The 26,995-nt window shown below is 33.6% G+C and overlaps 2 protein-coding genes across 2 annotated transcripts in view; one reads left to right on the top strand and one right to left on the bottom strand.

The window, feature by feature from the left end:
- The window catches only part of LOC141459380 (uncharacterized), a 57,863-nt gene extending 55,032 nt beyond the window's left edge, over positions 1-2,831 (bottom strand). Inside the window, exon 1 of the mRNA XM_074138410.1 lies at positions 2,726-2,831. The gene's annotated coding sequence lies outside the window, so the exon portion shown is untranslated. The remainder of the gene's footprint in view (positions 1-2,725) is intronic.
- Positions 2,832-5,480: 2,649 nt separating this feature from the next.
- Positions 5,481-25,910, top strand: TER94 (Transitional endoplasmic reticulum ATPase TER94). The gene is made up of 14 exons (XM_074138115.1): positions 5,481-5,645; positions 6,312-6,417; positions 9,749-10,002; positions 10,302-10,494; positions 15,441-15,675; positions 16,824-16,957; positions 17,751-17,999; positions 19,793-19,957; positions 20,049-20,171; positions 20,757-20,969; positions 21,673-21,981; positions 22,810-22,968; positions 24,424-24,581; positions 25,716-25,910. The coding sequence occupies exons 1-14, from the start codon at positions 5,629-5,631 to the stop codon at positions 25,810-25,812; spliced, it is 2,412 nt and encodes an 803-aa protein (XP_073994216.1). The 5' UTR covers positions 5,481-5,628; the 3' UTR covers positions 25,813-25,910.
- The last annotated feature ends 1,085 nt before the right edge of the window (positions 25,911-26,995 follow it).

Genomic DNA, 26,995 nt, shown 5'->3' with positions numbered 1-26,995 from the left:
CTTCTACTTTTATACACACTATTAAACTTCATTTCGACTGCATGACTGCAGAACTTGATCTTCCTGATAATAAATCACCGAAAATTTTGGCACTTTAGGTAATTAGGCGGGACATGTTTTTGTTTAAACAAATTAAAGAATATATTGAAAACTTTATTTTGGATATGTTAAATTACAGTAATACTGATAATTTGGATATATGTATGGTGCAATAGCCTCAACTCAATTAGAAAACACATTACCAATGATTTTAATGAGTAGTAGGCCAATAAGATTTTGAAATTTGATTCTTTCCCTGTGCACAGATATTTACAATCTAACTTAAAGAGTAATTATTATTCGACTGATACAACAATGCCATTTAATGGTATCATTTGGGTTACTAAGTGTAGAGGAGTTTTACTAAATTAGAATAATAAATACGTGAAATATGATATTATATTTTATCTAAGTCGGGGAGGGGCATGGAGATTGAAGATTTATTTCACTTCTTAGCAGTTTGCCTGGCACTAAGTGAAATAGAAAAAAGTTTTTCAATGATGAATACCTCACAAAAGACAATATTTTGGATGTCTTCGATAGGTCCAAAATAGGTGTTAAACTTCTAATAAATTCTGGATTACTTAAATATAAAGAAAAAGAAAAAAGGAATCAAAGGTGAAGTCAGCTTTCTATGTTTGCTAATCTAAAAAGAATTATAATTAAAGTTTACTTGAAGATTCCTTTGAGATAATCTAGTGGAGTAAATTTAAACTAAAACAAATATTGCAAGGTTGATCAGTGATCACGCCACCGTTGCAGGCCGATTGTTCAATCTTTAAACGCTCGAAGGATTTAGAGAACTGTAACATACTACTTCAATTGACCACCTTCATGCAAAGAATAACGCACCTTTCTTTCAAACCTTCGATTTGCAGATGATGTGGTGTTTTTTTCGCAATCACTGCAAGAGTTTTCAGGCATGATCTTGGTGCTAAGTGAAAGAGGAAAAGAAGCTGGACTCCAAATAAGTGAGGAGAAGACTTATTTAATGACTAACGATGATGGTGCTGGGGACGTGTTCCTTGAAGGTTTAAAACTGAAATGGGTTGAGAGCACTATCTACTTGGGTCAGCTCATATCCTTCAGGGATAGCAACCTGAAAGAAATAAATAGACGCATCGCTAGAGCCTGGAAAAGATTCTGGAGCCTCAAGTTCGTATTTAAAAGTAAGATGAGCAACCAGCTAAAAAGCCGTGTATTTGAGGCGTGTATCCTCCCCTCCCTTCTTTGTGGAGCGCAAGTTTGGACCTTGACCAGGAGAGCTAAGTGTCATCTTAGAGCTACTCAGAGTGCGATGGAAAGGAGCATGTTGGGAATTCAAAGAGCTCAGAAAATTAGGAACTCCGAAGTCAGAAGGAAAACTGGAATGACTGATGTAGTAGAAGCAGCTTTATTGCTGAAATGGAATTGGGCTGGACACGTAGCTAGGATGAGGGAGATTACCTGGGCGAGGAAAGTAACAGAATGGATACCGATAGACAGAACAAGGAAAAGAGGAAGACAGTTCTTGACATGGAAGGATGATCTGGATAAATTCTGTGGGCTACTGTGGAGCAGAGCGGCTCAAAATAAAACTGCATGGAAGAAGCAAGAAGAGGCCTTTGCCCTAAGATGGGCCTAGTTACCAAAAAAATTATTTTGTTCTGATTCTTTTCAATTATTTTTAATTTGAATCTTATATTTCAGTGTAAAAATTTCAGTTGAAAAGTTATTTTATTTATTCATATTTCAAGTTTATTTTTATTTTTCAGGCTAGAGAATTTTTGAATTTAATTTTCTGTTAGAGTATATATTTAAATTACATCTAAAATTGGAATTATATGCTTGTGTATAATTTTTATTTGGTAATAAAGGCTATTATTATTATTATTATTATTAACATACTACTTAAGGGGGCGGGTACTCGTGGTAGGTGCAAAGAAGAAAAAAATAGGAGTAGGTGTAATTGAAAGAAGCAAATTACTCATTAGAGATAACGGTATACACGCAACACTCAAACCAGACATAGCAGTACTTATAAAATTGAATAACATGGGCTAGGCATCGAATGCACGAGTTCATTATAATTTGAAATGGGGTTTCAAATTATAACCTTATGACTTCTGTGAATCCAGGTGAAAACGGAGTTGAGATGTAGATGTTCAAACAACGTATCTGAACAAAGAGAGTTTATCCAATTAAAAATTGGATTACAAACACAAACATGTTCCCAGATAGCAAGCAAACACTAATTAAACTGGCAAATCACTTCTAACAAACAAAACCTTAGAAAAAATGTATTCTTCCAAAATCAAAAGTAGATTGAAGTGAATTTTCTGAAATGACGGTTTCTTTAATTTCCAATGAAATAAGAACATATAATTATCAAAACTAACATGAAAACAAAACAATTTAAGTTAGCTCATTGTTTTTGGTGACTGTAGAAAGAAAGAAAAACGCCAATTTCAGTCACTTTCAGTCATTGCTATTGTAAGTCTGGTATAACATGAATTCAACCAGTTCATAAGCAGACAGGACTGAAGACAAACCAACTTTACAATAATAATGTAAAAATATTGTGATTGTCAATAACATAAGCCCTGAAGATAACTTAGTCCCAAGTTCGAAAGCTCAGCATAAATGAAAAAATATTGACTGAAATTGGCATTACTTTTTCTTCCTACTAAAATAAAATTAATATTACCTGGTGATTGACAAATAAAGGCGCCGAACTGCAGTGACTAACAAAAGATACACCGAATAAACACTATAACCTTATCCAGCGAGAGGTTACGTTTAGACTATCAATTACAAAATATTAATTTATTTAATTTAAAAATAAACAAAATTTCTAATTTCTAGATAAACGTACTGACAGTTTAAAAATATTTATGGAGAAGCAAAATACAGTTTTTTGGTAACTTAGTTGTTTGGGAGTAAATAAGCGCCTCCCCGGTTTTTTAAAAAGATAATGCAATCTTAATGAAAAACATAATATCTAATGAACAATTTTTCGTCCATCATGATCAATTATTTACAGACAACAAGTAAGCTATGATGTATAAAATATTCATATTGTACAGCATGGTGAATTGAAAAACGAAAAAAAGCCTTTCATTAGAACTGCAATTGTGGTATAACATATGTACGTAGTTAATTATACAAAATGGTTGTAGTCAGGTGTTTTTCTAGTTAATTTCCTCTAAAACTTCGCCTCTGAAAACAAATAGATCGAAATAGGTTTTTCCACTTTTTTAGAAGAAATTCATGAGAAGCTATTTGTTGAAAATAATACATAAGTTTGCCTTAAGGAAGATTAGATCAGGGATCATAATAGATTTATTATGATAGTAGGGCGAAAAGGGGATCGTTGCCAATATTCCTTGATATCGCTGTTTTATTATTTTATTTTTTTAACGCCCCAGAGGCCTTTATCAGTGCAGTGTTGCATTGTCCATTAATTATTGTTAACTATAAGAAAGAGGCTTGTAGTAAGAGAAAATCTCAGAGGCATCTCACCAGATTTAAACCTTGGACCTCTTCGAGGGAGTCCAGTGTACTTGCTACTCAGCTAATCTCTTCCATAAACCTAATAATTGTTAGTATTGCTGATGCAATAATGATTATCATCGGCATGATTCTGGGTAAAATGACTCTGCAAGCATATTGTAACAAAACGTCTCATTAGGTGCTTTTAAAAAATTATTAAAAACAAAAAACAACAAAAAACGGCTGTTTCTAATAAAAGATGATTTTCAAAGTTTTGACGGAAATTTATAAAGGTGGTACCAATATGAATGTATCAATTATAAATTTGCAAATAATTTTACAAAATCCTCATGAGTTTGTTGTCTTTGTCTTTCTCTTAGAAATACAAAGCTGAGAACTGCATTAATATTAACCACTACTCGCACGTAAATAAATTTACTTTTTAATTTTATTAATGAAAGGTACTTTTCAGTTTATTGCATCAAAATGTGGAAAAAAAAGTTTTGTCGAATGGGGCATCATTCCTTTCGTCCCCTCAAAATTAGATGTAGTTTTTTGAATTTAATTTCTCTTATTCTTCTCAACCTAAGTGAGTTAAAATGTACATATATACTAAAATATTTGTTTAATTTGATAAATAATTCAATAAGATTCATTTTTATTTTTTAATCTATCTGTTACCTCTGGGCTCAGATGGGAACGCACCTGCCTTGACCTTGGTAATTATGCATCTGTTTTTCAGGCGGAGTTGACTGCCATTGTGATGGCAGCTACTTTACTCCGCTGGAAGGGATTCGCTGATACTGATATTAGGTTCTTCACGGATAGCCAGGCTTCAATTAAAGCTCTGGCCTCTCCTAGTAAGAATCAAATCTCGGTTAATTCCTGTCACGTTGCTCTCAATTTGTTAGGAGCTCTGAATACTGTTTCGGTTGCTTGGTCCCCTGGTCATTCTGGGATTCCGGGTAACGAACTTGCTGATGAAACGGCAAAGGAAGGAGCTGCGTTAATAACAATGACTCCTCAGCCCATTATCCCTGTATCCTATCGACGTTGTAGAACAGAGGTGGAGCAGTGGATTTTGAAAGAACATCGGAAACGGTGGAGATCCCGAACTGACTGCCGCCAGGGCAAGGAAATCCTTGGCCTGTCAAGAACGGATATGGTTGGTTTTAGCAGGTCCCGGATCCGCCAGTTGGTTCAGGTGTTGAGTGGACATGCGAATTTAGCGTATCATCTTTTCAAATGCGGCCTTATCCAGTCGCCAATTTGCGCTGGCTGTGGTGAGTCCGATGAAACTGTGAGGCACTTTGTTGAGGTGTGTCCAGTTTATTCTAAAACTAGATTCCTCGTCTTCGGTAGGGTAAATGTTTCCCTGCCGGAGATTGTGGCATCGGGTTATCTTAACGAACTTTCTAGGTTTATTCAGTGCACTGGGCGATTGAGTCGTCATGCTCCCTAGTGCCCTGTTACTACTTTATTAGTTTATTATATTAGCATCTGACAACTTTTAGCCGGATTTGTTTTTAAACCCCGGTATCCCTCATGAGATAATGGGTGGGCGGGGAACAATGGGCATTTTGGATTGCCTGCGTCCCTTCCCCTTTTTGGTGGAACCGCCCGTCTTAAGCAATCTACGCAATCTACCTCTGAAAAAAAAAATTGAACTAATCAAAAATTTACATCAAACTCAACTTGAAAGGAAACAAGATGAACGCTATTTATATAATTCATAATTTAAAATTACTCGAATTGCTCAAAAAAATGTCGAACGTGGATTTATTTCAAATAAATTTGGTAGGGGAGGAGCTTAGTATTTTTTAATATTTTATTTTTTACAATTTAAAGAAGTGTGTAATATATATTCCAATTCTAAAATATTATTAGAAACTTTCTCAAAATAATATTTCTTTCACGAGAATGAAAATATTAAAAATAGACTACATAAGTTGTTAGACGTGGCTAAGCGTTTCTGGAGAATCACCTCAGTCATCCTAACTTTTGTTAAGTATTCTTTCTCTCACTTAGAAGCTATTGCAAACTGTTAAAAAGATTTTTTTTAAAATTCTAAATAAAATAATTTAGTTTTATCAAGCAGTGGTAAAATTTTGAGTTCTGATGTCTGATCCAAAAACGTAAGTTTTTTTTTAATTACTTAAATTTTTAATTTGTAAGTTACTGTTAGAACTGTATTATTAGGAAACAAAACATTTTTTGAAGAACATAAGTCATGTATTTGGTACTCGCTTTTAGTTTTTTTTTTGTTTTTTTTTTAAAGAAGATTGCCAGAGACACATTGCTGTTCTACTAGATTGCAGTTCCATTTATTTGCATTTAAGTTGAATTTAAAGGCAGTCATTGTATTAAAATTGCTTCTATTTTTTTTTTTTATCAGCTAATAGAAATAAATTTTAAAAACACCGATTAAAGTACACGCTATTTTGTTATATATTTTCATTTTATACGCGTGATGAATGGTATACAATGACCTCACTTGAAAGATTTGGCAAGGTTAAAATTATCTTTTTTTTATTTTAAACATCTATTTAAATCTTAAAAGTATTGATATAGACCATTTTTCAATTAGAAATTTATTGAATCAGCATGACTAAATAAATTGCTATTGATGTTCCATTGTGGTCTCCATCTCGTTTAATGCTTGCGAAGCAAACTATGATGCAATAGTTTGAAATTCAGAGTTGATAATATTTTTAGAACTTTATTGATAATTATATTTTTATATATAAAAAAGTTAATTGGTGAAATAATTATGAAGATTAAATACGTTTTGTAACTCTTAGTTCCGAAGATCTGTCGACTGCAATTCTGAGGAAGAAGGATCGTCCAAACAGATTAATTGTAGAGGATGCTGTCAGCGATGATAATTCTGTGGTCACATTGTCACAAGTAAGTAAATAGTGGCATGGTTTTGTAACAAGCGCTAATTGAAAACAAGTGTGATTCAGCAATAACTGTCCCAGCAATTTCCTTTAAACTAGTTTTCTTCCATTTTTTAAATTCAGTTAAGTATGTGAGGGTTCTTTTTAGTATATTATGAAACCATTATTTTACTAGGGAAGAGGTTAGCTGAGTGGTTAGCGAATGCTGGATTCCTACGCGGAGATCTCTAGTTCGAATTTAACTTTGGCCCTTAGATTTTCTCTTCTTGGAAGCATCTTACACTGCCCAGTGATGTACAGTGTTGTCTCAAACGAGAGAACACAGTCTGGAGGCCGGCAGTGCACTGGAAAAAAGCTTCGGGTACCAGCAACCTCAGTCGTTGACGCGCCTTAAATATAAATGTATATACATGCATAAGTACACACCCACACATACACATATATGATTTTGACTTCCACTTCCGGTAAGGTAGGGAAAATGTCAAATTTTTGAAATGGAATTTTTACTGGGAATATCCGTTCGGGATGTCTGAGTAAAAGAGGTTTTTATAAAATGAAATTTGCGTGAACACTAGATCTAAAAGGAATTTTTGCAGGAAGTATGAACATTATATTTTGTTTGGATAGTATCTAGTAATCTTAGGCTGATAATGAACATTATCGCCTCTGAGCTGAAGTTTTCGATGTCAACACTTCATGTAACAGTCTCGCACTCATGAATTTACTATGCAGTACATTATAACTAGTCGAGCATGTCTGAAAAAATTACAACCCTGGAATTATTTGTATTGTCTCAACAGTAAAATTTATTTCAACATTTCGATCATCCCGGGCCAGATATTCACCATTTTGCTAAATTTAAGTAAATAAGTATGTTGGATTTGGTTGATAAATAAGTTATAAAATGCAAAGATATAATGGCTTGCAAGCATGTAAACAAAGTTTTTATTCTGACAAAGGCTATTTGCCAACTTTCCACCCAGGCATGTTCGAGATCCTGATTTCCATCTAAGATGAGTCAAGTTCGAGAAGTTCCGGTCACTTCAGATACTTCAGTCCAGAAAGAGCTTTAGTAAGAGTGTCGGCAATCATTTCTTTAGTTAGCACATGTTGAACATTTAAAATTCCTTCGATCACAATGAATTCCTCTTCCTGCACGAATTAAGTGAGTGACCATGAAACTTGGAATTCTCAGCAAGCTTGATGGCACCCATGTAAGCCTGAATTCTGTGGAAACCGCCAATTCAAGATGTTCGAGTTCTGTCAAGAAGTTACATAGATGTAGATACTTCCTTGCTACATCTGTAAGACCCATGTACTCAGGTGGAAGATAGCACAAAAAGTCTTTTGCTTTCTAGAGTTACAAGAAATTTGTTTATTGTGGAAGTATTCAATCGTCTATCAATAGCACAGTTTCCCCAATCGGTACCTTCAAAAGCTCTTACGGGTGTAAAACCTCCGTGGTATTTCAGTCCCAAGTTCAAGGTTCCTTTCAAATCGTGTTGGTCCATTTAGCCGCATTCCAATGAGATCTATTATAACCGTCCTTGTTGTGCGTTATAACGAAATAGTATATATGCGAAAATCGGGATATACAGTAAAGGATAGAAAAAGAATTTAACGTGAAAGTTAAAAGCTTACTGAATATGGGCAACTAACCCAGGTACATGTTTGGAATTTTACACATGAATAACAACTGCTGTAATCGTAAAGAATAAGTGTGTGAACGAATTTGTAAGCTACGTACATCATGGGCCTCATATTACTTATTGATTTGTCTCCAACAGCTGGCAGCAAAATTGATGTCGGATCTTGTAAGTAACTGCAGGCAAATTAAGCGTCCTATCAATTTACGATAGGGGAACTTTTGTTGTTCCTCCTCCTTTAGATTTTTTTCGGTTTAACAACACATCCGAATCTTAACAGGCCTGCAATCCTCCTTTCTAAAACGATTAAGGACTTCTATAATATATCCTCTCAAATGGACTTCATCTACTTGCATGGAAAATTCAATTCCATGGCAATATGCTTGTTCAATCGTACACAGCCTTCTCTTGGCTGAGAAAGAGAGCAGTGCACGACTGAACCTCCCTATTTCACCAATAGCTTTAACTTCAAAAACTTGGTTTAATAAGTTTTCAGTCTTGAGTATAATGTCATTTCTTGAGGCAATTATTACGTCGTCTACTTATACAGCGATTTATGTCAGATCATCCACGTTTTCTATTTCATAAACATAAGGATCTGTAGGTACTCCTTCAGAACCGAGTCCAATTTTTGGTACTTCCAGATTGTCTCAAGCCATATAATCCCTTCTTCATTAAACAAACATTTCTATTGTTGAATAATTGATACGATAAATTCTAGAAATTTTTATAGTTGCTTAGGTAGCTCCATAAAAATGTTTTTTTCAAAAACACCATTGAGATAAGCAGTGGCTACATCCAGTTGTCTCATTTTCATTTTGAAGCAAGCAGACTAAGCCGCTAGCAAACGGGTAAGTTTATTTTAACTACTGGAGCGAAAGTTGAGCTAAAGTCAATTCTGTGTCCCTGGGAGTTTATTTCTCACCGCATCCTCCTCTAAGATAAACAAAGGGAAAATCTCGATTTTCTTATTGGTTCCTAAGAATTTACCGTCCTTGTTGTGAGTTATAACGAAGTAGTATATATGCGAAAATCGGGATATACTGTAAATGATAGAAAAAGAATTTAATGTGAAAGATAAAAGCCTACTAAATATGGGCTACTAACCCAGGTACATGTTTGGAATTTTACACATGAATAACAACTGCGTAATCGTAAAGAATAAGTGTGTGAACGAATTTGTAAGCTACGTACATAATGGGCCTCATATTAATGAGGGAATTTCAGAGAACTAAACCAGATCCTTTAGAAGAGTTTTATTTTTTATTGCGTGCACTAATATTTTATAGTTAAGATGCCTAGTATTCTTACATTAGCCGTGTATATATGGGCAGCTAATATATATGTATATTATATATATTTAGTTAATTTTAGTTCATTTAATCCGACTTAGCACTCATGTTTTTGTTGTCTCTAACCAGTTTCGGACTTTCATCTATTGTTAGAGATTGATTAATCAGTTTGGTGTTGAGAATTTGACTTCGACTATGTTTCCGTCTCTTCGATAAAATCAGCAATGTTATCCAGCACTGGGCCTAACCATAGTTTAGTGTATATATTGTATACTTTAGGAAGAAATTTAGCAGCAAGAACCCTGTAATACAACTAGTAGGTTACTAGCTAGGCCTATGTAGAGTGCTGAGTGACAACTACAGTACAGTTTGATAATGCAACTATTTGTTTTTTTTGCAGGCTAAAATGGACGAGCTGCAATTATTCCGAGGCGATACAGTCCAGTTGAAAGGTAAGCGGCGCAAGGAGACAGTTTGTATAGTACTGTCGGATGAGACCTGCCCTGATGAAAAAATCAGAATGAATCGTGTTGTTAGAAACAACCTAAGGGTAAGGCTATCCGATATTGTATCAATACAGGCTTGCCCAGACGTGAAATACGGGAAAAGAATACACGTATTGCCAATTGATGATACTGTGGATGGATTATCTGGGTAAGATAATTTAAAAATCGTAAAATGTTTCGAATTTAAAAGTCGTAAAATGTTTCGGTAGACTCTAGTCTACTCTTTTCAAACAATTTCTTAAATGTTTTGTCCAACCCTTATACAACTGTCCTACCGTTCAGTTTTAATATCTTTGACTTATACATTTAAAAACTTGTTTTCTGATAAAATCACATAGATAATTGTTTTAAAAACATAAAAATAAAGTCATAAAACTAGATCACTTTAACTATGTTACATTTTAACTTGATTTCATTTTGTTTTTCCCTATGTGCAATTGGAAACAGTAACCTTTTTGAAGTGTTCCTGAAGCCGTACTTCCTGGAAGCGTATCGCCCAATGCACAAAGATGATGCCTTTATCGTGCGTGGCGGTATGCGTGCTGTGGAATTCAAAGTTGTGGAAACAGATCCAGTGCCGTACTGCATTGTAGCCCCTGATACTATAATACACTGCGATGGAAATCCTATTAAACGTGAGGTATGTAAAAACACGAGGTGCAATATTGGAGTTAAAGGAAAGCGTAAGTCTGTCTCCAGGCTAAAAGTTTAATTATAGGTTCTTCAGGCCGGAAGTCACGTATTACCTCTCTCCTTAAATGGGATGTTATTATTGTATTTATTTTATTTTTATTATTTGTCTGTGGGGTGTGATAGATTTTATCCCAGTTATATATAAAATCCGTGTTATATAAACATCAATTACTTAAGAGGCATTGAAATAAAACTATATATATACAGCATATATATATATATATATATGCTCTATATATATAGAGAGAGAGAAAGAAAGAAAGATACGTTTATTATGCCCTGGGACATAATAATAGAAAGAAAGAAAGAAAGATACGTTTATTATGCCCTGGGACATAATAATAGAAAGAAAGAAAGAAAGAAATACGTTTATTAATGTCCTGGGACATTAGTCCCTTAAGGACAACAAAAAGTATAAACATAAATTTAATAAACTAAAATTTCTCTTCTGAGTTGCTGCCAAATTAATATTTACAATATATACAGAGTAAAACAAAAAGATAAAAAATAAAACTAAAATTCCATTTCCGTTTTAAATATATACACAAATCAATACCTAAATGAAAATGTTAACTTAAAAGAAAAGAATAGGTCTACTGCTTACAATATAATAATTATATAATGGTAATAGTAACATTAATAACAATAATATCAATAATAATAGTAATAGTGATAGTGATAATAAGTAGAGGAAAAAATGACAAAATAAAGATAATAATTAGAACAAAGAAGTAATAATAGTAATGATAATAATAACTTTAATAATAAATCACTGATTTAGATAACTTTTGATAAGATGTTCGTATAAATGAGGTTTAAACGTATTGACAGACTTTGCACGCAAACCAATCGGAAGTGAGTTCCATAACCTGCAAGCTTTTAAATAAAAAGAATTTTGATAGGTTGCAGTCCTAGGTGTGGGCGTGTACAACTTTGTATCTACTTGTCGAGTGGTCCTCAAGTGTAACTGTTCTTTGCTACTAAATAGTGAATACAGATAATACAGAAGAGAGAGAAAGAAAGAAAGATAAATTTATTATGCTCTGGGACTTATGTCCCTTAAGAGCAACCAATAAAATTTACAATTTAAAAAAAATATTTTCTCTGATCTGAGAGATTAAACTAAAATAAATTCTTGACAACTATTTACATCCATAATTTTATATAAAATATGTACATATATAAAAATTACTAATTATAATGAATTAATAAAATAATAATAATAATAGTAATAATAATTATTAATATAATAATGTAAAACAAAAACAAAAAAAAAAAGAAAAATATCTTCTATATACAAACTTAAAAATCTCTTTTGTACAATTCAAACAAATGATTGTAATAGAAAAACTTAAAACTAGGCAGTAATTTCTTGTTGGTCAAGTCAGTAGGTAAGTCGTTCCAAAGTCTACTGGCAGCAACAGTAAAAGAGTTTTGATACGTTACAGTCCTATGGGGTTGTATGTAAAGTCTGGAATCGACAGTCCTTGTAGTTCTTAAGTCTAGTGCAGCTTTTTGTGTAAACATGTCATATAAGTATTTTGGAGTCTGTGTTCTAAACAATTGGTATATGAAATTACCCATAAAGTATTTTCTACGGTAGTCAACAGTAAGCCAGTTTAAAGTAAAGTAATGTGGTGTAATATGTTCGTCTTTCCTAATATTTAGTATAAAACGGATACAAGAGTTAAGTGATCTCTGGAGTTTGGTGTTAAGTTCCGAGGTAAGATCAGCATATACCAGGCAACAGTAATCAAAATGAGGAAACATGAGAGTACTAACTAGCTGTTGACGGAGAGGTATAGGCAACATATTTTTATGGAGTTTTAGCTGGTATAGAGATTTATGAATACTATTACAAATATTACTAACATGACTATTCCAAGATAACGTGTTTGAAATCGTCACACCTAAACATTTTGCAGTCGTAACATAAGGTATATTTATGTTATTAACAGTAATTTTAGAAATTAGGTCCAAATTGATTGTATTTATATATTTTCTACTGCCAATTATCATTGCTTTTGATTTTGTTATGTTAAATGCAATAAAATTTGACTGTGTCCAGCTAAGGATGGAATTCACATCAAGCTTAACTTTCTCAATGCCAGCTTCTAATTCTGACGGTAAACAGTGTAAATATATTTGCAGATCATCAGCATAGAGCACATGTTTGCAATGCTTTATTACTCTTGGCAGATCATTCAAATACAAGCAAAATAAAAGAGGTCCCAAAACAGAACCCTGCGGGACACCAGAATTAACTGACTCCCAAGGAGATCTTTCTTCATTACTATCAGTCACTAACTGCTTTCGGCCACAAAGATATGAACTAAACCATGAGAGAACAGAATCCGAAAAATTTAATAATTTTAATTTATGAAGAAGTAACAAATGGTTAACTGATTCGAAAGCCTTAGAAAAGTCAAAAAATACCAGAACAGTAATCATTCTTTTGTCAATTGCAGAACGAATGTCATCTGTTATTCTGAGCAAAACACTCTGTGTGCTGTGTCCTTTTTGATATCCAGACTGGTATGGATCTAATAAATTATTATCACTTAAATATTCTTTTATTTGACAACAAACAATCCTTTCCAAAGGCTTGGAAATTGCTGGAAGTAAGGATATTGGACGTAATTCATGTAAGGAGGAAGGAACTTTAGTTTTAGGAAGAGGACGAATAAGTGATTGTTTCCATATTGATGGATATACTGAATATGTTAAGGAGAAGTTATAAATTTCTAATAACGGAGATATGATAACAGGCATTGATTTTTTTACAAAGTCTATAGGAATTTCATCTATATCTTTGGCTTTAGTTTTACTATGAAAGAGATTAGCTAGAAGTACGTCAAGAGTTATGTATTTAAAGTAGAACTGCTCAAAACTCAAAGTTATAGGTGCATAAGGTAAACTCGAGGTATTAAAGTCAGTAGGATTATTAACAAAGCTGGCGAAGTATTTATTAATTTCGTCACAACTGAAAGGTATGTTTGTCTGTCCTGAACGAGATTTAATTAGTCCAAGTTTTCTTAATTCTTTCCAAATTAAGTTGGAATCATTTATGCTGGAAAATGTGTTTGAGTAATAAGTACGTTTAGCTTTTTTAATTATATTTTGCACTTGATTTCTTTTTATTTTGTATTTCATATAGAGAACCTCGTTGTGCGTTCTTATAAAAGCTCTACGTAATTTATCACGGTCACGCATTAAACATCTAATGTCATCTGTCAACCAAGGTGCTGGTGGTCGCTTAATATTAGCAGAACGTCTGGGAGCATGCTTATTCATTGCTTCTAAAATAAATTTATTGAGAAGTTGCACTTTTTTATCTATATCTAACGTTTGATAAAGTGTAGTCCAGTCACAGTCCTGAAGGTCCGTCAAATATTCCTCAATAACGAAATGAGAGAGAAAGAAAGAAAGAAAGATAAAGAAGAAAGAGAGAGAGAGAGAGAAGAAAAAAAGTGTAGAAAAATGTGGCAATAATAGAACGTACGGTACGTCGCAGAGTTGTAATAGTTATCATTTTATTATATTTTTATTATTTTTTTGCAGTTTATAGTTTTGTAATTAGGCTAGGCATACATATTCGAGTATAATTGTATCTGCTGTTTATAACTTTTTCTATTTTCTCTTCGCAGCTTACTCATTTCTAATAAAAACCCTATTTTTAAGCTTATATTAATGAAGTTGAATTTAATTCTCAGAATTAATGCTAAACAAATTAACTAGTTGATCAAGGGAAAGGTTGGTATGTAGTATACAATGATCACGAAAAGGTTTATAATTCGGGAACATTGCAATTAAATCTAATTTTAAGACAATCTTGAGAAAGTGTAAGTATTATTTGTCTGAAATAATTTCGCTTTATAAGAACCAGAAAACCTTTACTGCGAAAAACATTTCACAACATTAAAAGTAAAGTTCAAAACAGAGGATTAGGTTGGATACATCTTATTGTAGAAAGGGTGCACTTAGGAAGATATATAAAACCGAGGTACTCTTGTTTTAGTAATATGCTGTAACTGGACTTTTTTTTGAAACCGAATAGGATCATTTTCCTATAAAGTGCCACTTAACTTTATAAGTGAAATTTTTTATTAATTTGAGAGAACCAGTTGTACTTAAATGAGATTCAAGTACTAAGTGTGTGTGCCTCACTTGCTGTGGGTGAGATTATGTAAGAAAGATTAAACCACTGCGATAGTGGGGTATGAGGAGACGATTTGTCCTGGAAAAAATACTCGCGCGTCCCTAGAAGTGAGATTTTGTGCTGGGGCAGTGGTAATGTCTTTAGATGTATATGTTATTCGGATTTATGGGTGATTACCAGTGCACAAGATAATACCGGGAAAAGAGGACTTTTGAGTAAACAATTCATGGCTTTCCTAGTCAAAACAATAGAAATGTGCATATTCACCTCCACAAAGTTCCTTGTTTGCATATCTCCTGAGAAAAATAATACAATTTTTTGTCCTAGTACCAAAATGCTTGTCTCTCCTACCCTCCGAAATGGAAAGACGCTTTATCCCATCAGACTTGAATAAGTCACTGAATTTCTTGTGCAAAGCAGCTGATTGAGACCCTTGTCACAACCAGTATTCACCTGTTCCGAGACATTTTTGATAGTTACAACCTTTTATTTTTTTTCGATACCAAGTCTTGGATCAACTATTTTCTTATTTTTCAAAAGATATAATCTAAGATGTGGCAACTGTGCATAGATAAAGATGAGACTGTGCAAAAAAAAAAACAAAAAAAAACGGGGTAATATTTGAATTTGTGCAAATAAATTATTTAGAGAATTTTTTGGTTCGTTACTTGAATTTCTTGTGAACAGATATTTATTTATTTTGTGTCTGAGATAACGAATTCGAAATTTTGCAGGAAGAAGAGGAAGCATTAAATGCTGTTGGTTACGATGATATTGGTGGTTGCCGTAAGCAGTTAGCACAAATTAAGGAAATGGTTGAACTTCCATTGAGACATCCTAGTCTTTTCAAAGCAATCGGAGTTAAACCACCAAGAGGAATATTGCTGTATGGACCACCGGGTACTGGAAAGACCCTAATCGCTCGTGCAGTAGCCAATGAAACTGGAGCTTTCTTTTTCCTGATCAATGGTAAGATCTTCAGTCCTAATTTTGCAAGCGTTGCGTACTTCTTACTATATTGATTTTTTTTACTTACTTATTTAAGATGGTCTATGGAAAACAGGCCTTAATTTGAAAATGTAAATGGTACACCAAGCAGTTTTCATCCTGATTTCTGCCTCTCCATAGTAACATTTTCTAATTTGATCTACGGAAACAGTTTTTTAAGAGACTACACTGTTTAAAATTAAAGAATTTAATCGACAATATTTGGTCAATATATCCAATGAAAACCGTGCATCTCTTCTGACTTCTGTCTTAAGTGAATTTTAATGTCCGAATTTAGCGTAAATATTCCGTGGCAACTGCCCCATCCGCTCCTCAGGGAACACACCAGCATTGACAGGCCAATTACTCAGCTGATCGTTTATAATTAAAGTCAAAATTTTAACTATGCACCTAAACATTGAGATTCCCCTATAATTTCCGTGTAAGGCTTTATCTCCTTTTTTAAAAACCTTTCAAGTTTATTTTTAGACTTAACAAGATTTTAAAAAACATTAATTTTTATTCAAGTGTTTAATCACCAGCAATAGTATCAAAAGTAAATATTTCTGGTCCCCGGGATGGCTACAATTTAAACAAAGAATGTGACGTCTATTTAGACATGAGTTTCCTAACCATTTTGGACCTTTACAATTTATTTTCAATCGCTCATCAAAATTGATGAGTTCAGCTATTACTGTTTAGTTCAGCTGTTTTTGGCGAATGGAGTTATTGGTTTTAAATAATAAGTAAGTACATAATGTAAGTACTGTAATGTGTGCCACGTTTAATTTAATTTTGTTTGCAAATCAATAATTACATATTATAATTTACAGCATAAAATATTTTAAATTTGTCAGTTGTACTTAGGTTGGGAAAAATTGTGGCGCAGTTGGGTTTTCAGAATTCCCCGGCCTCTTATTATATAGTTTGCAGACACAATTTAAACAAAGAATATGACATCGATTTTGATCTAAGGTTCCAAACCATTTTTGGATCTGTTACCCACCTGCTCACAGATTAAAGCTTAATGGATGAGGGGATTCGCCCTAAATCATCTGAACGTTTTTCATGCCCTGGTTCTCCAGAAATTCGTGTTTTAAGTAAAACGTTTATCTCTTTTTGAATGTTAGGTCCTGAAATCATGAGTAAACTAGCTGGTGAATCTGAAAGCAATCTGCGTAAAGCATTTGAAGAGGCTGAAAAGAATGCACCTGCAATCATATTTATTGACGAACTAGATGCGATTGCACCAAAACGTGATAAGGTATGGACAACAAAAACTGTTTTACATTCAGTGTTCTCATTTACTAAATTTTATCCATCAATTACTGCCATGTATGTGTTGTAATGGTTGTGATCATTATTTTATTAACATTTACGTGTTTTTGTACACATTGGTGGTGTTTCTGGTCCAGCACAATCCAAAAACGTAAAGCAGAAAATTTACATTGTATATTTGATTTTGGCAGGTGAGATCCTATAGTAAGGTTTTGATCAAAATCGAAAAGCCTAAGTGGCCGTTTTACAGAGTCGATTTTACAGTTTTTTAGTTTGTTTTTTCTTACGACCTTGTTCGAAAAGTGTAAACATTAGGTACATATTGGTCTATCACTTTTATTTAAAACTTATTTCTATTAAATTCTATTCTATTATGCTAGGTTGTCTGAATCTTTATGGCAGAAAACTATGTTGTTTAATGTTGAATTTTGCAACAATAATTTTTTTCCCCAAAATTTCAAGCGTGGAGAACATCAGTTGACGGGAAGTGTGACTTTATGTAGTTATAGATTTTTGCTATATCCTGCGATTATCTATTCAACGACACCAAGTTTAGAAATCTCTTTGTTACTTTTTTCAAAAAAACATTGAATTTAGGAGGGCTCCGAGAAATTTAGGATGTTGTAATTCCGTCCGAACAAATGTTACTTTATGTTGGTGAACCTTTGGAATATTGATTTTTCTTACCAGATTTATTGGTGTTAGTGCGGATTGTTTTCATGTTTTTAAGAAACTTATTGCTTGTTTTTCTTCTTTTTTTTTAACACCCCGAATTGCAGACTCATGGCGAAGTGGAGAGACGTATCGTATCACAGCTGTTGACACTGATGGACGGATTGAAACAGAATTCCCATATTATTGTCATGGCGGCCACCAATCGACCAAACAGTATTGATGCTGCTTTAAGACGTTTTGGTAGATTCGACCGGGAAATCGACATCGGCATACCTGATACTACAGGGCGTCTAGAAGTTCTACGCATTCACACTAAAAATATGAAACTGAACGATGATGTGGATTTAGAACAGGTAAATTGGATAGATCCTTATAGATTTTTTGGTTAACTAAAGTACTGTTGCAAATGCTGATTAAAGTTGTTAAAGAAAAACTTTGGTCATATTGAACAAATAGTGATTTTAAAGCAATGCCTTTTTTAAAATTAAAAATCTATTTCTTTATTAACGGTTTTAACTATAGGCGTTGAATTGGATTATGTTAAGCATCTTTCCATTAAGCTTCCATTCCTTAACTTTCTAAACAAAAAAACCTTCCTTTCTAGTTTCGCTGTCCATGAAGTTATTAAATTTTGTCTCGCAAAAAACGTTAGATATAGCCCGGAAATAAGTGTTAGTTGGATGAAACTAATTCTAGATTGCTGGGTAATTTTTGTGTAAAATTGTGTCTTAATTATTTGGCTGTGAAATGTCCAGTAAGGAATACATGTAAAGCCAATCAAGAGTTATGTTGCATTGTACCCTAGATCTCTTAAAGTAAGAATAATCTCATCGGATGAAACTAATTCTAGATTGCTGGGTAATTTTTGTGTAAAATTGTGTCTTAATTATTTGGCTGTAAAATGTCCAGTAAGGAATACATGTAAAGCCAATCAAGAGTTATGTTGCATTGTACCCTAGATCTCTTAAAGTAAGAATAATCTCAACATTAGATTATTTTCGCAAATTGTCTTCTGCCGAACCCGTTCCGCGGCACTATATCTTATTAACCGTTTTAATTGTATATTAATGGCAAACTAATCTTTTTTCGTTAATAAAAATGCCCGAGAACTTTGTAGATTAGATTTGACTTTATAGTTTCCGGTAAATAAACCTGACTTTCGTGATAAAGTTTTTACCACCTCTAAAACATTTTGGAAACCAACTCTGGAGCTATCATGGAAACTTGTGATTTCGCATAAGAACAAGTATAGCTTCACTAGCTATATACACTGGTAAGTACTATTTGACGTTGTAAACAAGATGCATATTTTATCACTTCGGAGCCTAAAAGTTAATTTAATAAGGCGTTGTTTGTTTTTAAATTGTCAGGCTAATTGTTTTTTAAGGCTGTGGTACTTTTTCAGTTGCATTACTTCCTGTTATATTATTGCAATACACTTTTCTCTACTTTTTTATTTTTTTTTATTTAAGGTACTATTATTTACCCCAGAACATCTTATTATATTGAAAGTTTGCTCATGTCCGCAGTGCTTGATAAAGTCAAATTAAATCTTTAAGTAAATCCGCCCTCCACTCATCTTTTTTTGTTGACTTCTAATTTAGTTCTATAGCTGTTGAGCATATGAAGGCCTCCTAGGACATATTTGCAGGTTCACCTTTTTTTACTAACCCAAGAGTAATTTACTTGGTCAGACCTAAAAACATTTCTTACACAAATATCTTCAACTAACTTCAAAGGATTCATAGATATTACATCCAAGTGTAAAACTGAGTTTCTCCGGGAATAAACGTAAGTATATTATACATTTGGTGTTCTTCCGTTCAGAATAACAAGCCCTTTTAGCTCTCAAAATTCATTAGATTTGTTTCCCTTTGCAGTTAGCTAATGTTATTACATATGATTACATTAAAAATAAAAAAAAATATAGAACTCTTTATTTACAATAAAAACGTACAAAAGGTTTCGTAGATAGAACTCAGCTCCTTCCAACTGTGTATATTTACACTGTGACCAACTCACACACACATAATTATTTAAAATATATATTTATTCAAGATTATTGAATTATTATTTTATTATTGCTAAGTAGAGATCATAAATAGGAAATAGAGTGGCAAACTGACTTCCTCATTTTATGATACAGATTGCTGCGGAAACCCACGGACATGTCGGAGCAGATTTAGCGTCGTTATGTTCTGAAGCAGCGCTTCAACAGATCCGTGAGAAGATGGACCTAATTGATCTGGAAGATGACCAAATAGACGCGGAAGTACTCAATTCCTTAGCTGTATCTATGGATAATTTTAGGGTAATCATAATTACTTAAAACATCAAATTCTTTTTCACTATCTTAAGAGAATTTTGGTATATTTAGAGTAATTTGTTTTTTAATATTTCAGTATGCTATGGGTAAGAGTAGTCCAAGTGCGCTTAGGGAAACAGTTGTCGAAGTGCCCAACATAACTTGGGAGGATATCGGCGGATTGGATAATGTAAAGAAGGAATTGCAAGAACTTGTCCAGGTAGGTTTACTTTGCTTTGCGTACAAGAAAGTAACTAATAAAAAGCTACATTTGCCACTTAGATCGGTTCTATTATGCCAGCTTCGTATTGCAACAGTGAACATATAGTGGTGTGAAAGGCGCCACGATAGCTGAGCGGTTAGAGGCGAGGCCTGCAAAGCTAATATGTATTGTGGTACTGGGTCCGGTTTGCGGTCTATACCTTGGATTTTATTTAATGGTTGGTTAATAAATGGAGTAAAGTTCGTTTGCTAGTAGCCTCCGTCCACGACTCCTAATTGGGTAGTTAGACTTTAAGTTCTCCTGAAAAAGTTTTACTTTACTTTACTAGTGGCTTGAAAATGTGTTAAGACGTGAATTATGTGTGTTAAACATTTTGAATGTAAATAAGTTACGCTACAAATACAATGCTGGAGGTAGTATGTTGGGAGGAAATAGCTAGTGATAGAGTTGCTCTGAGACCAGAACGTAATGGGATTTCAGCCTGCCTCCGGTGCTGATTTTATCGTCAGAAGTATCTTTGAGCAGCTGATTCGCTCTGTTCAACGCATAACCTGTAAACTAACCCTTTTATTTATTTTCTAGTATCCAGTTGAACATCCAGAGAAATTCTTGAAATTTGGAATGCAGCCATCTAGAGGTGTGTTGTTTTATGGACCACCAGGATGCGGTAAGACTCTCTTAGCCAAAGCGATAGCCAACGAGTGCCAAGCAAATTTCATATCAGTTAAAGGACCAGAGTTGTTGACAATGTGGTTTGGTGAGTCTGAAGCCAATGTTCGGGACATCTTTGATAAGGTAATTAATTTCATTATCGCACTCCTTAATACTAGGTTCTGTGCGCTTAATACTAGGCCTGGGTGCCAGTGGTAAGTTTACCTTGGGACCTAATAAAATAAACCCACCAGAAGTGCCTCTTTACTTGATTTTTTTCTTCTTTTTTTTCAAAAATGGCTTTCTAAAAATTAGTATACATTTTTTTCATATGAAAATTTATTTGAAACATTTTCCCGTGTAAGTTCGATAAAGACACTTCTGATCGAGGGAGGGGTGGTTGGTCTTTTTCGAACGTATCATTTCAGGAATGTATTAAGTGCCTATTCACTAAATACATTTTTAATATTTTAGTACTTTTCTTCAGAAATAGTACATTAAAGTGAAACATATATATATTACTGTCATAATGTTTTTTTAGACTAAATTGTAAGTTAATAGAAAATTAAGTACTGCCGTAAGAGAAGTAATATGAGTTTCACACCAGATTTAATTAAGTTATGACGCCAAATTACCCGAATTTTCTGATTCATCTTGTCTGTTTTTCAAATCACAAGTGGTCTTTTTAATATGTGATTGAAGCATGAACTAAAATGAAATGTGTAGCTAATAAGGAACTATTGGTGAAAAATTGCAAAGCAAGTTTGAGAATTTGAGGCCAATTTTTGTTAATTCTAGTATATTATTACTTCGTGTAGGTGGGGTGAATAAATGTGTATTGTTGCAGGCCCGAGCTGCGGCACCCTGTGTGCTTTTCTTCGATGAACTAGACTCAATCGCCAAGTCGCGAGGTGGCAGTGTAGGGGACGCAGGTGGCGCGGCCGACAGGGTCATCAACCAGATCCTGACCGAAATGGACGGCATGGGTGCCAAGAAGAACGTGTTTATCATTGGTGCCACCAACAGACCGGACATCATAGATCCAGCCATCCTTAGACCCGGCAGACTAGACCAGCTCATCTATATCCCACTGCCAGACGAAAAGTCCAGAGAAGCTATCTTCAAGGCTAACCTCAGGAAGTCGCCAATCTCGCCAGTTAGTGTCTTTTCCACGTTTTGGCTTTTAAATACAATTAAATTAAGTAATAGAGAAACTTTCGCAATCTTGCAGAGTATCAATTTTTAACAGGAAATATATGTTTTGTGGACCCCGGGTAAAAAAAAAAAAAGGTAAAAACAAATAGTCAAGCATACCTCAAAAACGATATCTGCAGAATGTTCTAATTTGGCAATTAGTTCCCATACACAGTGGAATGGGACAATAAGTTTGGCAAAAAAAAAATAAACTAACCATAATTGCATTTTTCCTTTGTTGATTTTTCAGTTTTGCTTTCAAAAAACTGCTCCAAATTCTTTTAAAAAACTTTCTAGGCTCTTTACTCGGAAGTATATGTTATGAGGAGGGGTGGGCTTAAACACACCTCTAAAGTGCTATTTTAAAATACATGAGGTCTAAAACTTAATGAAATAAAAATCAACTTTGATTTGATACGAAATTTAATTGGAAAGGCACACAACGTGTGGCCAGATAAAGCTAGTTTTTAATAAAACTTTTTTGTCTGTAAAACGTTTAGTCAGATTATTTACTGGACCCTTCAGCAAATAAAACAATGCCACTCGCCTAACCTATGGAGTAAAAAAAGTAAACTAAAAAGCATTTGTCGAATAGTTTGTACCTAGCCACGAAACGATTATTATGACAAAGAATCATTTGCCTATGACTCAAACTATTGTTTTATTTATTTTTTTTATCTTTTTATAATATTGAACCTTGGCTATGATGAGAGCAATTTATGTAATATATAGTTAACTGATGTGTTTAATAGAAATCATGTTTACTGAAACCAAATTTTTGTTTGTGCAGGACGTAGATCTGGCCTACATAGCAAAAATGACTCATGGGTACTCTGGAGCCGATTTGACTGAAGTGTGTCAGCGAGCTTGTAAATTGGCAATAAGGCAGTCTATTGAGGCAGAAATCCGAAGGGAAAAAGAAAGATCTAATCAAGCTGTAGCAATGGATGTACGTAACATATATGACTTGTAGTGTGTAGCCATTCTTGTATTTATGCCCCCTGTATATACAGGGTGTTCATTTTAAGACGGCTCAAATGCATTTCATGCTTAAACGGTTGATCTGAGCAAAAAATGGCAGAGGAAAAATTTGTTGCCCGTCACCTCTAGTTTTAGAATATGTGACTTGATTTTACATTTCTGCCCGCATACGCGGCTGACGCGCGATCAAAAGTGAGGGTTTGCAGTTGACCCCCATTTTCATATACACAGTTTTAAAGAGAATAAAAAGTTTGAAAGAAACCGGAAACCGCAATTCGATATCTTTAAAATTAAAGGTGCTAGGCCATTTCAAAATCTGGTATTTATTAATATTTCAATTTTTCAACTTGTTATCAAAGAGAAAGTAGAGCACGCGACAGGTTATTTTATGTATTTTTTCATCCCCTTTCTACTAAAAATATTGCCAAGGCAGTAAAGCTAGTGTTTTTCTTAATATCGGGAAATAAGTCGTTTACCGAGTAATTTTTTTTAAGAAAAATCAAATGTTAAGAGCTTAAGATGTTCTGAAGTATACACAAAAAAAATGGAAACCTCCTACTTCATATTTAAGTGATCAATATCTTTCATGTAAAGGATCAAACTTATTCCTTAATTTATCAAATAATGCACTTTACTTGTGAAGCATGTACTGTGCCCTCAAAGGTGCCTCATCTGGCTCGCAAGCCAGGTTAGTCAGGAGGTTATCAACTGATCTCTGTATCTGAGGATTCCAGATACAAATTCAATTTGGAAGTGTTTTATTGCCATCAATAACGCCCCTTTTGCTGCTAAAATGGAGATGTTTAATATCAGTCGAGCCTTTATGTGTTATGGAGCATTAAGGGGGCGGAAATTCATACAAACAAATAAAACAATTGCTTTCTTTGTTAAGAAAGTATTAAGATTACCACGAAACACCCCAAACTACATTAGCTAAGGGAAGGAATTTATAAAAAATAAATATATCAGAATGGAAGGGATTGGAATATAATTGTTACTATCCGTACTTGGTCGCAACCGGTACGTATTGTGTTCTTGCTTAAATGTTGCTATTAGTTTTTTGTTGGGAAACATATATTAAATGTTTCTTATTATTTTTACTTACTTATTTATTTATTTTGTACTTACCTACTTTTATGATTTTAGTGTTGAATATGGACTTATTGTTGTATAAGTTTTTAAAGTAATTATCTTTTAAAATTGCGATTTCAAACTCAGCAACTCTCCCCTGATGGCATTGGCCAGGGATTAATGTCGTGTTCTTTGTCAATTTTGTAAATTTAAGTAGACACATTGTGATTCGTGTGTATATATATATATATATATACACATAAATATATATACATACATAAATATATAGATACAAACTTGCATCTATTTATGTATAATTAGATAGTTAAAATAATGATTGTCATTATTGTAGATGGATGATGACGAAGATCCGGTGCCAGAAATAACGCGAGGCCATTTCGAAGAAGCGATGCGATATGCTAGGCGATCAGTTACTGACAATGATATACGTAAATATGAAATGTTCGCACAGACATTGCAACAGTCGCGTGGATTCGGCAGTAATTTCAGGTAAAGTTTTAGGGTGTGACAAAAAATCTTGAGTTTTTTAAAAATCTGTATGCTCGAATATACTTTGTGTGGTTTACTAATTATTTTAACTACAGTCCCTTATTAGCTATCTCATTTATGGATTCAAAAAATGGTGCTGTTCTATTTCACGATTTTTTTTGTTTTTGCAGCATAGACAGACGAATTGTTGTACATATAAAGGTAGCTGCTGCTGGTGCCGTAAATCACAATAAGTTATGTGATTATGGTTAAACTTTGCCTTTTTGCCGGGCTTAAAGTATAGAATATAAAGTACTCCTGAGGTTCCACCTTTGATTCTTTCCTTGAATAAGTTTAACTAGAGGTCGGGTGCTGAATATAGTGAGGATGTTCTTGCTCTGGTGTCAGCCAAAAAGTGTTTTGACTGGATGGTTATTTACAGAAGGCAGTTTTAATTAGGCTATTAACGCTGTGTCTACATTCTTTATGAGAAGCTATTTCCTGAGTAATGATCTCTGCGGCAGAGCTTTTAACAATGACAATAACCTTCAGGATTTCCTTGATGAGTTTTTCGAAGCAAAACTAGTACTTTTTGTTCAAGAAAGTTAAATTAGTTTTATAAAATATTACATACAATGCGAATTTTGTTCCTGACAGTCCTGAGAAGGAAAATTAAATTAGATAAGGTCCGATGATAAGAAAGATTTGTGGGTTTAGTTTTTCTGGTGGTGAAACTACCAGGGTATTATTTATTTTGAGAGAGTTGCTAACATTCGTTAAGTTATCCAACCCTGTTTAGTCCCGGTAACTTTTGATTACCATCTCTTCCCCAGGTTTTTTTTTTTTTTTTTTTTATCATCTGATAAAAGAATTATAAAACAAAGCAGATGTTAAAACCATCGGAGGTTTATAATGTTTTGATGCAAAGATGCTGATGGTGTGGGAAGGGCGTGGAAATGTTGGCTCACGATGGGTGGAAGTAGTAGAAAATAATTCCCTGCACCTCCAGTTGTTAGCAAACGATTCATGAGGCTGCTAACAATATTATGTAGCTTTGGGTAATCATTGGAGTTGTATTTGGGAGCAACTGTATAGGCACAGAGAATCTTTGGATAATCTGCGCTGCAAAGAGTGATACAAGCTTGTCTGTTGTAGATTTCCAACGACGGGCAACATGTCCAGTTCGCAGGGCCAGACTCCTGCTAACCAGAACACTTTTCAAGACGATGGCGACGACGATCTATACAGTTGAATTAAATTATATTACACTTTCTATCTAATTTAATTCAATTAATTCTGTTAATAATAAGAATAAATTTGATACATTTATTAAATGAAATTGAAATTTTAGATTTGTTTTTTTTTTGTTTTTTTATTTAGTTATCATTCTTAATTTATTCTTAAGCAAATTTTTGTATTAATTTGAATTTATTTTCACGAATTTCCATTATTTTCTTACTTTTTTTGTAAGGGGTTTATTACAGGGCTTAGCCTTATTTATGTAAAAAATTGAGGTGTACATTTCCTAGTTTAGCTTTTCCATGGATAAGGCTAATTAAAGCCAAAGCAAAATTAGCCAGTTTGGTAAAATACGATAGTTTGAGTGGTGAAATAAAAATTTCTTTGCAATACTTAAAACAAGTTTTGCTTCAGACAGCGTGGAGAGAACAAATTGCGATTAACTGAACCTTTTATTATATAGTACGCCATGATAGGTAGAAAGCTCTCATTAATGTGTGAGGCCTTGATATTTTTAGTAATTACTACACAGCTATTATGTTGTGTTCGCATGTTATGAGGTATATCCATCCTTTCGGGATCCAGGCTAGAAATGAAGCTTAGTATGATGCCAGGAGTGAATTACATTATCTTCTGGAGTGGATACAACTGAACAGTTCTTAATTTTAATTTATGCTCCTAGCTTTCTTGAGACTAAATAATTGGCCCTTAAATTATGATTATCTCTCTTTAAATGGTGAGACCAAGTTAGCATTTTCGTAACAGTTATATTCTTAAAATATCAGAATGTTTTACATTTTCAAAAATATCTTGCAATGAATGATGGATACATTTAATTATTATACTTGTAACTCGTAAAACCCCATAAAGAGTTAATTTTGCCTTTTTATTGTGTGTCGGTTAAGCCTTTATTAAGGCAAAAAGTAAATTTGGACCCATTTTTTTGTAAATTTGGTTCTTATAGATTTGGTAAATGGAAAATTTATGGAAAGGGAATTTAAAGAAAAAAAATTTGAGAATATAATTGTAATTTTCACTGGTGTATAATAAACTGCAAAAATTTAAGTTGGTTTTATTTGAGCGAAATGTGGCCACATCTCCAAGCATCCATTTCCCGAACATCACTATTCAATATTCGTAGAAAATAACTAAATAAGTGCCGAATTGCCTTCAAACTATGGCCAAGTCCGTGTTGA

Source organism: Rhodnius prolixus, unplaced genomic scaffold (genome assembly GCF_049639745.1).
Source record: "Rhodnius prolixus isolate KJV_2025 unplaced genomic scaffold, Rpr scaffold_11, whole genome shotgun sequence".
Lineage (NCBI taxonomy): Eukaryota > Metazoa > Arthropoda > Insecta > Hemiptera > Reduviidae > Rhodnius > Rhodnius prolixus.
This window is presented reverse-complemented; position numbering and strand designations above follow the sequence as displayed.